General features: G+C 47.6%; 1 protein-coding gene across 6 annotated transcripts in view; it reads right to left on the bottom strand.

Moving 5' to 3' along the window:
* Positions 1-16,284, bottom strand: part of FGFR3 (fibroblast growth factor receptor 3) — a 69,227-nt gene that overhangs the window by 12,011 nt on the left and 40,932 nt on the right. For 3 of the 6 annotated variants that reach the window (XM_060241010.1, XM_060241009.1, XM_060241005.1), the window contains exons 8-11: positions 15,452-15,597; positions 15,223-15,344; positions 13,276-13,386; positions 8,619-8,809 (exon numbers count right to left, since the gene is read on the bottom strand). In XM_060241010.1, the coding sequence (XP_060096993.1) occupies positions 8,619-8,809; positions 13,276-13,386; positions 15,223-15,344; positions 15,452-15,597 (570 nt within the window). Of the gene's footprint in view, positions 1-8,618; positions 8,810-13,275; positions 13,387-15,222; positions 15,345-15,451; positions 15,601-16,284 lie in introns of all 6 variants that reach the window. The other 3 variants (XM_060241008.1, XM_060241004.1, XM_060241006.1) reach the window with 2 other exon arrangements.

Genomic DNA, 16,284 nt, shown 5'->3' on the forward strand with positions numbered 1-16,284 from the left:
ACAGCATTCACCAGTTACAATGCATTCGTAGTATATTATTTCTCTTTTAGAACAGTGTATCAGGATATTTGGCTTTTTTGTTTTTGTTTTGTTGTATTGACATACTCAAACGAGGGAAATTGGCTGTTTGTCTTATTGCATATACCAACCCATCCTCCACCGTATTTTAATGTCTTCCTTTTTTTCTAACGGCAAACTATAATGGCTGTTATAATCTCTTGAGAAACCAGGCCCTCTATTTAAACTAAACAAAGCCAGAATGTTACCTAGGTTTATGGCACTTCGCACCTACAACAGCAGTCTGCTTTTTTTTATCACCCTCCGGTGTTTTTTCAGCCCTGTTTTGTCCTAACACTAACAAACCCAGATCCCTATTTGTGATTCTTTTAATCTGCTAAAAAAAAACATTCCCGTGATCCCACACTGCCCACTTATATTAAGAATTGCTGCTTCTCAAAGATTTCAGGTTTTCACGGCTGGTAACATCATTAGGGTTTGTAGAATCTTTCGGGATCAAGTGCCGTGTTCTACTGGAGAAAGTTTTCCACCCATGGAAGGAAAACTTTCTCCAGTAGAACACGGCACTTGATCCCGAAAGATTCTACAAACCCTAATAAGTGCTGCTTCCATTCCCATTTGTCTGATGAAGTCTGCTTAAGAGCATACGAAAGCTTCCATTCTGAATAAAACTTCGTCGGTCTTAAAGGTGCACTTGTCTACTGCTTTGTCCTATTGCTTCAGACCAACACGGCTGCCTACTGGCATTAGCAGAGTTATCACTCTACACAAAAATACGTGCTAAAGAGGCTGCTTGATAACTTTTTGCCTTAATGGTGGTGGAAAGCACCCTCAGGTCTCATGTGACTTGTGGTGGCCCCATGGGTTTTCAAGGCACAAGACAATCTGTGCAGCGATCCTGGGAATTCTTTTGTGGTCTCCTGTCCAAGGACTCACCAGGACTGATCCTGCTTAGCTTCCAAGATCTGACAAGATCAGGCTGGCCTGAGGCATCCAGGGCAGGGCACATGAAAAGAAGTGGCCTCCCACTGCTTGCCTTTGTGTAGCAGCCATGGACTTCCTTGGTGGTCTCCCATCCAAGCACTAACTAGGACTGACCCTGCTTAGCATCCCAGATCTCACGAGATCCAGCTAGCCCAGGCCATCCCAGTCAGGGCTCCCAGTCAGGGCAAATAGTTAAGTGCTGTGAAGTCACAGCTGACTTACAATGACCCAGTTGGGTTTTCAGATCCAAATTCCAAACCTTTAATGGCAGAACGACGGCAAATAAGAGTGCACAGGATGTAAAAAGTTAAACATAGGAGACAAAAGCAAAAAGAAACAGAGATTGCATGTGCATTTACACAAGATCAGAGTTACATTTCGGAATGTCAGCCAAAAATTTTGCCACAGCCTCGGTCACCTCCCACTCAGTGCCATTCAGTAAATAATGACAGGGTGGCAGAGGAGACGGATCTGGGGACAAAGAAAGCTTGCAAGAGAGTTCCTTATGGAGATGATGATATCTGGAACATTCAAGCAATATATGCTGAATTGAGTCTGGAATATTCGCTCCACAGGAACAGAGTCTAACACATAAAGGGACTCGATGATATCTCCCCTGTAAGACTTTGAAGGAGAACGCGTTTGTCTAGTCAACATGAATGCCCTGTGATGGCTTGGAATGGTTGATAAATAATGGGGCATTTTACCACAAAAAAACATTGAGCCCTAAGGATGCTGGGGAGCAGGTAGAAGGGTCTGTTGGGCATAGTCTCATCTCCTCCAGCTCCAACAATTTCAGTTTAATGCCTCTGAAGATACTCATCAGATATAAGAAAATCGTCAACCGCTATCCCCAACTGGTTAAGTCTGGATATAAGAACTGCTAACCAGGATGAGCTATATGGATCACTTTTCAGACAATCAAGAAGGTTGTTAGGATCCGTTCTAAAATAAATTTTGAGCCAGAATTTAAATGTTGCAATCCAGGCTTTTGTCTCCACCAAAGACCGACCCACTTCAGAGCACAGAGCAAAGAAGGACACACATTTTGGCAAACCAAGAATTTGTCTGACGAATGAGGCTCGAGCATCTTCCACTTTCCTATTAAATACAGAGCTCCACACAGGGATACCATCGAGAATTTGGGCTAGTGTTTTAGCTTTGAACACTTTAATTGCTGCCGGGACTAATTGGTCACCCCTTGCAAAGAAAAATTGTTTGATTTGAGCAACTGAACATTTAGTCGAGTTGATGGTCTTGTTACGATGCGGTACCCAGCTTAACTTGTGGTTAAAAGTGATCCCCAAGCATTTAAGCATTTTTGTTCTTTTGGGTTTTCAAGGAAAGAGACATTCAGAGATGGGTTGCCGTTGCCGGCCTCTGCGAAGTGACCCTGGCCTTCCTTAGTGGTTTCCCACCCACGTATTAGCCAAGGCTGACCCTGCTTAGGTTCCAGGATCTGAAGAGATCGCTAAAAGCCTTTTCGATCGCAGCTCCACACTGGGGGAACCAACTACCGGATGAAGTGCGGGCCCTGCGGAGTCTTGATCAATTCCGTAGGGCCTGCAAGACTAACCTTTTCCAAATGGCCTTCACTTAATGTGGATTTAGTCTACTATATCCGGCCATCATAAACTAATGAGGAGAGCACCTCGAATATAGCACTGTAAATGTTTGTTTTAATTGAAATTTTGATCGTTTTAATTAGCAAATTACATATATCGTATTGAGATAATGTTTTTATATTGTATATAATTGTAATTTTTATATGTTGTGAGCCGCCCTGAGCCTGCTTCGGCGGGGAGGGTGGGATATAAATAAAATATATTATTATTATGATTATTCCCAAAGACTGGGGCATGGCTGTTGTAGTCCCTTTCCAGAGGACCCCTCAAATTATAGGCCTCTCTCCTGATAATTCTCCCCCCCTAGTGTAGAGTTCTCCAATGGCTTTGAGCACTTTTCGAAACCTAACACAACCTGGGAGACATAATCACAAAATGGCTCCCACAGGAGGTGGAAATGCACAAACACAGAGAGGACACTAGGGAGAGGAAGGGTAATTTAAAAATCAATTGGGAAAGAGGAATGAGGGAGAGTACAACAAGCACCGAGAGACTAAAACAAACACCCGAACAATGTCATTTTAATCTGCATAGCTAATCACATGGTTGTTAGCAAATCAGAAGCCCTGTTGTGTTAGCAAATCAGAAGCCCTGGCCACTCCCTAAAACCACTTGGTGGATACTAACAAAGGTGTTGGTGGGCACCATGTTGAGGAGCCCTGCCTTAAAGAAACATCAGTGAGCCACTCTAAACCATTAACCTAACAAAGGAAAGGTCACTCTATCCTGGTTCCCTGTTTTAGAGTACTTGCTGAATCATCATGAATGCCCTAATACAGTCAACGATATGAACCTATGGTAACTTCTTCAATGGTGATTTTTGTGCATCTAGATTTTAGTTTATATGAAAGTGATCCTTTGTTACAAAATTGGTATGCTCTATTTTTGCTGTGTAATTTTACATACTTTTTATCATATTTGATTTCAATTGTTGCTGTTGTTATGCTGTCTTTAAGATCAGACATCACAATCTGTTATGCAAAATCTTTTAAGATTTTGTATTGGTGTATGGGGGTTTTCCCCCTTTAAAAAAAATAAAAATGTCAAGGGGGGGGGGGAAACACAAAGGAAAGGTCACTTAGCAACAGTGAACACCAGGGGGTTTCCCCCTTCAGGCCCTTTCAGACAACCTCCTGCTGTTTGCACTTGGGCAAAAAGATGCCCACCTGTTTCAGGGCAAGCTTCTGGTGGAGGAATGTATCTCAGAAAGTGTGGAGAAACGCCATCTGAGAGTGTTGGTGCTTCATCCAAAAAGGCAGGGATCAGTAAATCCATTCAGCAGGCTGTGTAGCCTTCCCCTCACTCCCCCCCTCCCTTCCAGAGCCAAACCAACAACGCTAGGGGGAAAGTCCCCTAGAGAAGCAGGAAGTGCTGTTGTTCTTGCCATGTGCTAGGCAGGAAGAGAGTCTCAGATTCGAGCCAGCGCTCGAGCAAGCATGTGGTGAGCAATGGAGGCTCCTGCCTGGGGGCCCCCAGGCAGGCAGACAAAGTAAGTCATTTTCTTAGGCAGATCAAGTATAGACCAGGGACAATACGATGCGTTTAAAAACCACCTTTATTTTGTTATGCTGTTTGCTGTGCTTTGCTGTGCTGTGCTAACTTTTTAAATGCAACTGTTTTTGTTTTGGTGTTTTTCTTTTCCTATATTTTTCTCTTTTAAATAAATGTTTTTTCTGTTTTAAATGCTGGCAGTTCATCTCTGTACCACCTAGATCCCCAGACCGCTTTAGACCACGCTGTTTTATAAAGGGGGCCCCGGGGAAGCGGGAAGGCATGCAGTTGGATAAGGTGCCAATCCTCCAGGGGTGCCCCAAAGAAGTGCTGAGGTCTCTGTGAAACCCAAGTACAGGGTGGCAGAGGACCTGGAGGCCTGGCCTCACAGCTGGAGAGGGGGATTGGGAGTCCTGTTCCTCTCAATCTGAACCCCGGGACTGAGCAGGTGGTGGCAGCGCGCCCAAGGGGCAGGAGGAGACATAGCTCCCTCCAGGAGTTGGCGACTCCATAGGGAGCTGACGGGACCGGGTCTGAAGTCAGAATCGGGCCGGTTCCGCCCCATTTGGCGGCAGCGGTGGGATCAGAACAAACAGAGAACTTGATTGGCCAGGCATTTTTGCTTTTTTGATGCGTGCAAGCACCCAGAGGAAGCAACAGCGGTTTTGTTTTATTTTCGGGTCAACTGGAGTAGGGAAAGTTTAGCTAGTTAGGATGGAGCGTGCTAAGATGCTGGAAATCCTGAAGATGACAAAGCCACAGCTCCAGGAAGAGTGTGCAAGGCACAAGCTGGAGTGTGACAACATGACTGTAGTAGATATGAAAGACCTCCTTTTGGAGTATCATCAGCATGCAGGGGCACTTGCAAAAGTGTTTCCCACCCAGTCAGAAGAACTCTTGCGGCTACGGTTGGAACTGGCAAGAATCCGTACCAAGGCGTACCAAGAGCGCAGACAGGAGGAACGAGAGAGAGAGGAACGACAAGCAGAGAGGGATGCAGTCCGCAGACAGGAGGAACGAGAGAGGGAGGAAAGACAAAGAGAGAGAGAGCTGAGACGAGCTGAGATCCGCAGACAGGAAGAAAGAGAGAAAGCTGAAATCTACAGACGGGAGCAGGAAGAGCAACGTCGCCATGAGCTTGAGGTGCTACGTCTGGAAGCTGAACTAAGCAAAGAGATCCAAGTCACCCCTAAGGACTTTGCAGTGTACCAAGAGGGAGAAGACCCCTCCATATACCTCTCCAACTTTGAGAGGGCAGCCAAACAGTGGGGGATTGCAGAGGAGGACTATATGTCTTACCTCTGTAGCAACCTGACTGGAGAGCTTTCAGCCATCTATTACAGCATGCCTGTGGAAGATGGGGGGATAACTTTTGGGGCCTATAAAGCCACTGTATTTAAAAGGTTTAAACTGGGGCCAGACCACTCCCGAAAGCAGTTCAGGGGTTTGGCTCCACAAGAAGGTAAATCCTATTCTGAATGTGGGGTAATGGAGGAACAAACAGTTCCAGTGTTATTGGGCCGGGATTTGGTGGTTGGCCAGTACTCTATCAAGGCTGTACCCCGCAGCCAAACCCCCAGGGGAAAGTGGGAGGAGGAAGGCAACTTTAAGGAAGCCACCTCACCACCAACCAGGGAGGGGGAAATAGCCCAGGTTACTGAGGACGAAGGGAGGGCAGTCACCCAGGAGGGGGAGGACCAGCCTGTCTCAAGCCCTGGAGTAGGGTGTTCCCAAGGGGAAGAGGGGTGTAGCTTTCCCCAAGTGCAGCAAGAGGCTGTGGATGTTCCTAGCGAGGAAGGGAATCTGTCTAGCGTAAAGGATGTGCAAGCTGAAGAGACCAAGGTGGAGAGTGGAGATTTCACAGGAGGTTCTGAGAGCAGCAAGGCTAATGTGGGCTCAGAGGAGCACATAGCTGAAGGCTTGGGGGGACGGGAGTGGTTCCAGAAGGGGGTCCGGAGCGGCCTTAGGTTGGAACCGGTTCACCAAGTAGCTGTGAATCAGGAAGTGGGATCGTCCGAGACGCTCTCAAAACAGGTCGTCTTGGAGCAGGGCAGACAGGAATCCTGGGAAGCTGTGGGACCTTCCAGGCAGGAAGGGGGTCAGCTGGGTAGTGCTGAAAAACCAACCGAGGGGACTGAGAACCCAAGCCAAACCCTCAGGGGAAGGTGGGGGGAGGAAGGCAACTTTAGGGAAGCCACCTCACCACCAACCAGGGAGGGGGAGGACCAGCCTGTCTCAAGCCCTGCAGGAGGGTGTGCCCAATGGGAAGAGGGGTGCCAATTTCCACAAGGGCAGCAGGAAGCTGTGGGACCTTCCAGGCAGGAAGGGGGTCAGTTGGGTAGTGCTGAAACACCAACCGAGGGGACTGAGAACCCAAGCCAAACCCTCAGGGGAAGGTGGGGGGAGGAAGGCAACTTTAGGGAAGCCACCTCACCACCAACCAGGGAGGGGGAGGACCAGCCTGTCTCAAGCCCTGCAGGAGGGTGTGCCCAATGGGAAGAGGGGTGCCAATTTCCGCAAGGGCAGCAGGATGCTGTGGAGCCTTCCAGGAAGGAAGGAGCTCAGTTGGCTGACACTGAAAAACCAACTGAGGGGGTGGAGAACCCAGATCAAACTTTGGCTGAGTGTTCTGGAAACAGTGGGACTAGGGGTGGCTTGAAGGAACAGATGATCGGAAGTCTGGGGGAGCCAGAAAGGTTCCTGTCTGAGGTTCAAAGTGACCCTAGGCTGGAAACACTGTGTGATGTGGCAAGGGACCAGAAGGTGGAGTTCGCAGAAGCTGAGACAGGGGATAGGGTGATGGTCTTCCTACCCCTTCATACTGGTGAATGGAAAGTGGAAGGGGAGGGACCCCATGTGATTGTGGATGACCTAGACGAGGCTACTTATGGGGTGGCTATGGAGAAGACGGGAAAGGCAGTTGAAGTGGGGCAGGTGAATATACCACAGCCATTCTCTGCGAGGTCCATGGTGTTGCACATAGGTAGGAAGGAAGGAGACAAAAAGAAGCTGGGACAGCAATTGTTTGCAGCACCAGAGGTAGTTTTCTGGGAGGACAGAGTGGACAGAGGGAACATTCCACCAATGAGGGATAAAGAAGAAGCAACTGTGTGGGAACTGGGCAGTTTCCAACCTCATATGTGGGGCCAGGAATTTCCTCCTTTGATGGACCACTCACCCCAGCAACAGCAGCAACGGAGGGAGAGCACCAAACTCCAGAGGTGGTCCTGGGAGATGGAGGAGTACATCTTAAAGACTGGACATTCCTGCTGCATGCAGCCATGCAACGTTTTGTCCAGAAAGGACATGGGCACCTAGGATGCTGGACTTTGTGTATTATTGGAGAAATACCTGAATGTATGTGAAATATTTTGGTTAACGGGTTTCTCCTTGTTTGTTTGGATTCTGCTACGGGGTCACCTCTGTAGGAGGCAACCCCTCCGGCTCAGAATTTAAGGAGGGGGACGTGTGGAGAAACGCCATCTGAGAGTGTTGGTGCTTCATCCAAAAAGGCAGGGATCAGTAAATCCATTCAGCAGGCTGTGTAGCCTTCCCCTCACTCCCCCCCTCCCTTCCAGAGCCAAACCAACAACGCTAGGGGGAAAGTCCCCTAGAGAAGCAGGAAGTGCTGTTGTTCTTGCCATGTGCTAGGCAGGAAGAGAGTCTCAGATTCGAGCCAGCGCTCGAGCAAGCATGTGGTGAGCAATGGAGGCTCCTGCCTGGGGGCCCCCAGGCAGGCAGACAAAGTAAGTCATTTTCTTAGGCAGATCAAGTATAGACCAGGGACAATACGATGCGTTTAAAAACCACCTTTATTTTGTTATGCTGTTTGCTGTGCTTTGCTGTGCTGTTTTTAAATGCAACTGTTTTTGTTTTGGTGTTTTTCTTTTCCTATATTTTTCTCTTTTAAATAAATGTTTTTTCTGTTTTAAATGCTGGCAGTTCATCTCTGTACCACCTAGATCCCCAGACCGCTTTAGACCACGCTGTTTTTGAGAAGGGGGCCCCGGGGAAGGGGGAAGGCATGCAGTTGGATAAGGTGCCAATCCTCCAGGGGTGCCCCAAAGAAGCGCTGAGGTCTCTGTGAAACCCAAGTGCAAGGAGGCAGAGGACCTTGAGGCCTAGCCTCACAGCTGGAGAGGGGGATTGGGAGTCCTGTTCCTCTCAATCTGAACCCCGGGACTGAGCAGGTGGTGGCAGCGAGCCTAAGGGGCAGGAGGAGAGATAGCTCCCTCCAGGAGTTGGCGACTCCATAGGGAGCTGACGGGACCGGGTCTGAAAGCAGAATCGGGCCGGTTCCGCCACAGAAAGAAACGCAGAACACTATGGAAATGAACTAACACTTTTCCCTTCCCAAAAGATATGATTGCTTTTATTCTGCATCCATTTGGAAACTGCAGGCAGGAAAACCACTGTTAACCGATACTGAAGCACTCGTACAATTTTGCTTTGAAACGCAAAGAAAGCCCTTCCCTTGCTCGGTGGTTGTGCGCTACTCACTTTCTGTGACGCCAGGTACTCCATCCCGCGGGCCACCTGGTAGGCACAGGAGACCAAGTCTTTAAACGTTAGCTGCTCCTTCGGCAGCTTGCAGGTATCGAAAGAGTAATCCATCCCAGGAGGCCGGCGTGCTCTCAGGTATTCCCGCAGGTTCCCCTTGGAAGCGTATTCCACCAGCACATAGAGAGGGCCTAGGGGCAAAGGAAACGACAACAAGCCTAAGAATTCCTGAAAATTGTGGAGGTCTGAACAGGGTAGGTCAGAATGTTTTCACGTCACTCAACTACAGCTGCCGGAAATTTTAAACAATTCCTTGACACCACAAACATGATGGGCATCATTCTGGGGGAAAACCTGGAAGTGACAGCGGTAGCTCTAGGAATCAACAGAAACTTTATGGTAAAACCATAGAATTTTCAGCAATTCCTAGAGCTGCTGCCATTGCTTCCAAGTTTTGCCAGGTCACAATGAAGCTACCCCACCATGAAACCACCCCCAACCACTCAACATAAAGGCAAGAGAAATGCTCTTTCCCCAGGAAGCGGTTGGATGACTCTGTAAAGCAACCAGGAAGCCTTCATCCACTGAGGTGTACAACCAAGACAAATGCACAACCTCTAAGTGAAAATGTGTCACTTGTGACAATTCTTCCTTTTAGAGAGGGAGGTCCCCAAACACTGCTAATCCTTTACTTAATAAGCCTTCAGGAAATTCCTTGGAAGTTCCTCAACTGTGCTCTCCACTTTAATAAAATCAACCAACCACCTTACACGTGAATGAGTAGAACTGGGGCTGCTGTAAGATGGAGAAAAGAATGTCTCACAGGGAGATGCATTGCCCACGCAGTGAGGCTTCTTAAGAATGTCAGAAGAAACCTGCTGGATCAGACCAGTAGTCCATCTAGTCCAGCTTCCTGTCTCACACAGTGGCCGGCCAGCTCCTCTGGACAGACAACAACAGGGCAGACAGGCCAAGGCTTTCCCCTGATGTTTCCTTTTGGCACTTGGATTCAAAGGTTGACTGCCTTTGAACATGGAGTTTCCTCGATTACCATGGCTGGTAGCCATTGATGGACTTATCCTCCATAAATCTATCCAATCCTCTTTTAAAGCTGTCTTTTTCCTGTGGTCAGCACTATACCCTCTGGCAGCAAATCCCACATGTTAATCACTCTCTGTGGAATGTAATATTTCCTTGTGTTTTCCTTTTCCCTTGCTACTGGTAAGAGTTCAGACGGTTTAGCCTCTGTTAAGTGGAGGAGGATGGTTGGAAAGAATACTTTCGGAAAAAACAGCCATGCCAACTTCCATCGTGGCAGCTCTATGGCTGAAACCTTCACTCAAGTGGATGCAAATGAAGCATCTGCAGGCTTCATAATCTTGTAAACCTCTATCATGTCACCCTGAAATGTTGACTGCGGGGTGACATGATAAGAGGTTTACAAAATGATGCATGGGATGGAGAAAGTAGAGAAAGAAGTCCTTTTCTCCCTTTCCCACAATACAAGAACTCGCGGGCTTTCGATGCAATTGCTGAGCAGTCGGGTTAAAACAGATAAAAGGAAGTACTTCTTCACCCAAAGGGTGATTAACATGTGGAATTCGCTGCCACAGGAGGTGGTGGCAGCTACGAGCATAGCCAGCTTCAAGAGGGGGGTTGATAAAAATATGGAGCAGAGGTCCATCAGTGGCTATTAGCTACTGTGCGTGTGTATATATACATACATACATACACACACACACACACACACACACACACACACACATATATATATATATATATATATATATATATATGCCACTGTGTGATACAGAGTGTTGGACTGGATGGGCCATTGGCCTGATCCAACATGGCTTCTCTTATGTGACACAGAGTGTTGGACTGGATGGGCCATTGGCCTGATCCAACGTGGCTTCTCTTATCTTCTTATGTTCTTCTGCAGCCAGGTTCTAATGCTCGAGAGCTGAAATGGTGAGCTCGCATGGAAGAGCCACCCTTCACAAGCCAAAGAGCCAGCAATAAGACCAGGAGAAACGCTGCACGACGCAAACATGGCCAGACAGCATGTCTGTTACACACGTGCCGAATCAACCATTGCTCTCAGCATCCCACCCCCCTCTCATTGCACAGAACATGGAACCTGAAAGCAGAGCTCAACTGCAAACTCCGAATGCCACAATATTCCAACACCCGCAGGCGTGGCCCACTTCCTGTTCGCCAGTGGTGATTAGACATCCAGTTAACAGACAAGCTGTTTGCAAGTGGTCCATGTTTATTTGCAAGGGGAATGCTCAGCACAGATACAGCAAAAGTGAAAACAATCTGGGTAGCACAAAACAATCAGTATTTTATTTTAGTCTTAAAGACGCAGCAACATACAAAATTTAAAGATACAGTCACATACAAGTCCAGTGGGAAAAAAGTCTGTCACTAAAAGTCACTGTAGTTAAGTTCAAAATCTGTAGTTAAGTTCAGGGACATTTCCAGCAATAAGGAGTGTAAGAAGGCTTTGCCTGTTATAGTTTTGCACTGCAGTCCCCGCTTATAAGTAAGTGCTGATATTACTGGAAAAGCCGTGATGCATTGAACTGTGTAAAGGTCTACAACTGGGGAAGGCGTTGCTGAAACTGGTCTCCGTTGACCAGCTGACTTACTACGTCGGTGGCTATTCTCCCTGGATTCACGTTGTGAGACGGCCAACACTGAGGACTAAATTTTGAACTTAACTACAGTGACTTTTAGTGAGAGATTTTTCCCATTGGACTTGCATGTGACTGTATCTTTAAATTTTGTCTATTACTGCATCTTTAAGACAATGATGAAATAGTGATAGTTTTGTGCTACTCAGAGTGTTCTAATTTTTGCTATATTCACAAGAACTAGCAAGATGAGGCTCTTCTGATCTCCCATTCCAGAAACTTTGCTGATGCCCAAACTTGCTGTTATGCAGGAAATTCCAGAACTGGGGGGAGGAGCAATCAGAAGCATAGGGCGTTTTCGCACTGACCTTAATCGGCAGCGACGTCCCTCTTCACCGCGCAGGATCTGCGCGGATTTCGCACCAATTGCTGCGGTGCACCCGGAAGAGCCGCAAAGTCCCGCGGCTTTTGCGGCGCAAATGGAAACCGCCAAAAACCAGTTTCCATTTGCACCGCAAAAGCCGCGGGACTTTGCGGCTCTTCCAGGTGCTCTGCAGCAATTGGTGCGAAATCCGCGCAGATCCTGCGCGGTGAAGAGGGACGTCGCTGCCGATTAAGGTCAGTGCGAAAACGCCCTCAGTTTATTTTCCCTTCTTTTCTCAACCACCCTAAACTGTTGGCCTGGGGCGCAGAAAAATGGGAGAAAACTGAGATCTGTCTCCTTTCCCTTCAGCAATATGCAGTTTAAAAGCTCTGAATCTGTCTCCACCCATCTTGGGGGTGGGAGGAGAGAAACGACCTCCCTCCCTTTGCAATGCAGAGATCAGAAGCCTTGCTTGTGCCCCTCCCTACCCAACTTGGAGGGGAAGTTAAGAGCTCTCTTTTGTAACTTCACAGTGTTGCTGTTTTACTGAGATGCTGAGATAGGTCAGAAACAGACTTCTAGGGCAGCTGCAAACTTAGGTTCAATTGCTGTTTGCGTCGCTCAACACAATCCAAACACATCCCAGTCTGACTGTGAGTGTCGAACAAGGTAAGTTCATCTATTGAACAGCTAGGTGGGCTGGGAAATTGGCAGCCTCCTAAATGCCACCAACAAACTCCAGCCTAGTCAATCGGGATCCAAAAAAGCCAGAGAGACGTTTCAACTGGATTATTTTTCCAAGATGTGTGAACAAGGCATGCTCAGAGGTGATGATGATTAAAGCCAATGTCATGCAGTGGTCAGAGTGCTGGATGAAAGTTGGAGAGACCCGAGTTCAAATCATCCCTCAGACATGAAGCATAGCAGTATGAAATATTTTTAAGTCGATATGCTTAATGATTATTAGGAAGGGAACTGAAAACTAATCAGCCAGTATGATAATGCCCCTGTATAAATCGATGGTGCAGTCTCATTCGGAATACTGTGTACAATTCTGGTCACTGAACCTCAAAAAGGACATTATAGCATTGGAAAAAGTGAAGAAAAGGGCAACTAGAATGATTAAAGGGTTGGAACACTTTCCCTATGAAGAAAGGTTAAAACGCTTGGGGCTCTTTAGCTTGGAGAAATGTTGACTGCGGGGTGACATGATAGAGGTTTACAAGATTATGCATGGGATAGAGAAAGTAGAGAAAGAAGTACTTTTCTCCCTTTGTCACAATACAAGAACTCGTGGGCATTCAATGAAATTGCTGAGCAGTCGGGTTAGAATGGATAAAAGGAAGTACTTCTTCACCCAAAGGGTGATTAACAAGTGGAATCCACTGCCACAGGAGGTGGTGGCAGCTACAAGCACAGCCAGCTTTAAGAGAGGACTGGATAAAAATATGGAGGACTGGATGGGCCATTGGCCTGATCCAACATGGCTTCTCTTATGTTCTTATGCTAAGACAGGAGTGGCCAAACTGCAGCTTGGGAGCCACAAGAGGCTCTTTCACGCAGATGCACATCCGTTGCAAACCCCCCAAACACACCACACCGTCCTGTGACCGACCACATCACCTTTAAGAGCCATGGGGCTCTGGCTACGTACCGTCCTGGGTGCAAGCGCCCAACAGATTGATGATGTTCTTGTGCTTGCCAATCATTTTCATCATTTCCATTTCCGAGACCAAGTCAGAAAGATCTTTATCTGTGGCATCATCTAGAGGACACACGCACAAAGAGAAGCAATCAGAAAACAGCAATTATTTTTGTCAAGTTGCACACACAAGAGTTCCCAGACAGCCCAGCGGTGTTGCAGCCTGACTACCCATTATGTGGAGCACATACCTCTGGAGCATCCCTTGCTGTCATTGACTTACCGTTCCTTTGCTCTGCACTGCTACTCACAGTTCCCTCCTCTCTGCTCTAAGACAAATCTCTCCCCAAGCCAAAAGCTCCAGTTTGACGTGTGTGGGGTGGGGGGGAAGGTATTTGCAAATTTCCTGCATTGTGCAGGGGGTTGGACTAGATGACCCTGAAGATCCCTTCCAACTCTATGATTCTTTAAGGAAGAAGACTTTCAGACCCCAAAACTGGTCAGTTACCAGCACTGCAGCGCTGATTGCTGGCCGTTGAGTTCAAGCAGGGAAAAGGGAACAATACCCTTGCTGATCATTACTAGCCCACAGGCTACCAAGATGAGCATGATGGGTAAAGCTGCCACTGGAAGTGAAGGTGGCATGGCAGTATGGCCACAGAAACAAACAGCTTTAAAAGAGCCACTATGGCTGCTTACAGACTGGCACTTTGGGTCGACTCAGAGACGCCTCTGAAGTCGACCCCAAAAAAATCCGTGCAGACAGCAACATCTGGCGGCCGTCCCCATCCCGCACTCACCCTGTCCTCCAGGCCACGCCACCCAGCTCAAAAAACGACCACTTCCAAAGTGGTAGCAAATTTTTGAGCCGGCTGCCAATCGCCTCTCCTCCGTCTGGATGGAGAAGGGTGTAAGTGAGGTGACTTGGCGGTCTGGAGCTGCCAAGCTGCCCAAAGCTGGTCCGGGTTTTTGGGTTTTTTTAAGGAACCCAATCAGAGCACTGGTGCGCTAGTGCACACGGGCGCTTGCCCCACAAGGGGGGAAAAAAGGGAATCCAGCTTCTAGGGCACCTTCCCGTGTGAAGGCGCCCAGCCGCCTCACGGACTGGATGGGGCCAAATTGCCGGGGACCGTCTGGAGGCTCCGGGATGACCTTTTTGAGCCCTCCCAATTCGGTACGCCTCCCAGCTGCCCCAGATTGCCCGTCTGTTCTCAGCCTATGAGAGCCAGAGCCACACACAGAGGAAGCCTATGGACAAAAGGAGCAATTAAAAAAAAACTGCATTGGGAAAGAGAGAGAGAAAGAGGATAAAGTCAACACTGCGATGGCAACATTATTTCAATTTGCACAGCCAGTCAGATCTCCAGTGACCAATCAGAAGCCCCCTGGACAGCAGCCCCCACCAGGCCACACCCACTTTCTAAAACCGTTTGGTGGGCACCATGAAAGGCTTCAGAAGACTCCATGGCACTCACAAGTACCGCGTTGGGGATCCCTGCTCAGCATTTTCAAAAATATACATACCAATTTAGCACGAGGGCTTGTTCCAGGTGGAAGGCCCTTTTGCCCCCAGCGCTTCTCTCCGTGTTTGCACAAGCTGCCCCAGAACTGCGAGTTGGAGCACCATTCTCCCATGGCAAGCAGACACCACTTATAAGAGGATCTGGCTTGCCGCGGGAAAGCGGTGCGCCAACTCACAGCTCTGCAACAGGTTGTGCGAAAATGGAGAGAAGCCCTGGGAACAAAAGGGCTCTCAACCTGGAACAAGCCTAATGTGAAATCAGTCACAGTGTTAAAAATACTTAAAAAAAGATGAGCCAGGGCCCAGAAAGCTTGGGGGATAGCAGAGAAGGAGAAGATAGGAAGAGTCAGGGAAAGAGTGACAAGTCAGAAAGTGCAGGGCTTGGAACCAGAGAAAGAGAGCGCAATCCCTCTCCTGTGAATTGCTGTTTTCGTCACCTTTCAGCATCTTGACAGCTACGGTTATTGGCTTGTTTGGCTTCTCCTTATCGATCCCAATAGCTTCTGCCATCACGACTTGACCAAAACAGCCCTCGCCCAGCGGCTTCCCGAGCGTTAGGCTGAAAAGACAGATGGAAGAAAGGGGTCAACGCTCACCCACCGACGTTGATGGGAACAACAAAAAGTCTGTTCTGGTTGGAATACTTTGGCTGTGCACATGGCTTACCGTGATCTTGCCAACTCCCACTTGGGGTCAGCGGGCAGCTCAAGCTCTGAAACGTGGGCCAGCATCGGGCCATCGCTGGAGGACAGGCGGGTTACCCTGACCAGAGGAGTGTTGGAATTCATGGAGGAGTTGGATTCCAAAGACACCTGCTTGAATAGAGCAAATGAAGGGTTATTGCCACCATCTTCCATAGCACACCACAGAAAGGAATTAGCTGGAAGGGCATTTGGCGGAAATCTCGATTATTCAACACAGAAACGCAACAGAAGTTTCTTCCTCTCAGGGTTACGACTTCAAGAAAACTGCAGAGACCTTTTTGCTTGGATTACAATTAGAAAAATTTCCTAAGGAAGACAGGACTTTAATTTGGTATTTGCTCTCAGCTGCTAGGACATTGTATGCGCAGCTGTGGAAACAAGGAACAATACCAGAGAAATGGGATTTGATTGTGAAAGTTTTATCGTGGAGTGAGATGGACAAATTAACTAAAACTTTAAGAGACTATGACTTAGACTTATTCAAAAAGGAGTGGAAGAAATTCAAAGGATATATGGAGAAAGAGTGGAACGTAAAAAGACATTGGACAATTTTTTAGTATTAATCAAAAGTATTACAATTTGATAGATTAGTGGTACCTTTAGAATTAACTGGAAATTTATAACTTCGGGGAAGTCAACATTGGAGGGAGGGGGGGTGAAATATCATATGGTTTAGTATAAGAAAAAGTTAATTAAATATTGTAACCATGTGTTATTAATAAATTGTTAAAACAAGAAGTTTCATCCTCTCATGTATTGAATCAGCTACCCTGAAGTGACTGCACTGAATTTGCT

This window comes from Heteronotia binoei, chromosome 6 (assembly GCF_032191835.1).
Source record: "Heteronotia binoei isolate CCM8104 ecotype False Entrance Well chromosome 6, APGP_CSIRO_Hbin_v1, whole genome shotgun sequence".
Lineage (NCBI taxonomy): Eukaryota > Metazoa > Chordata > Lepidosauria > Squamata > Gekkonidae > Heteronotia > Heteronotia binoei.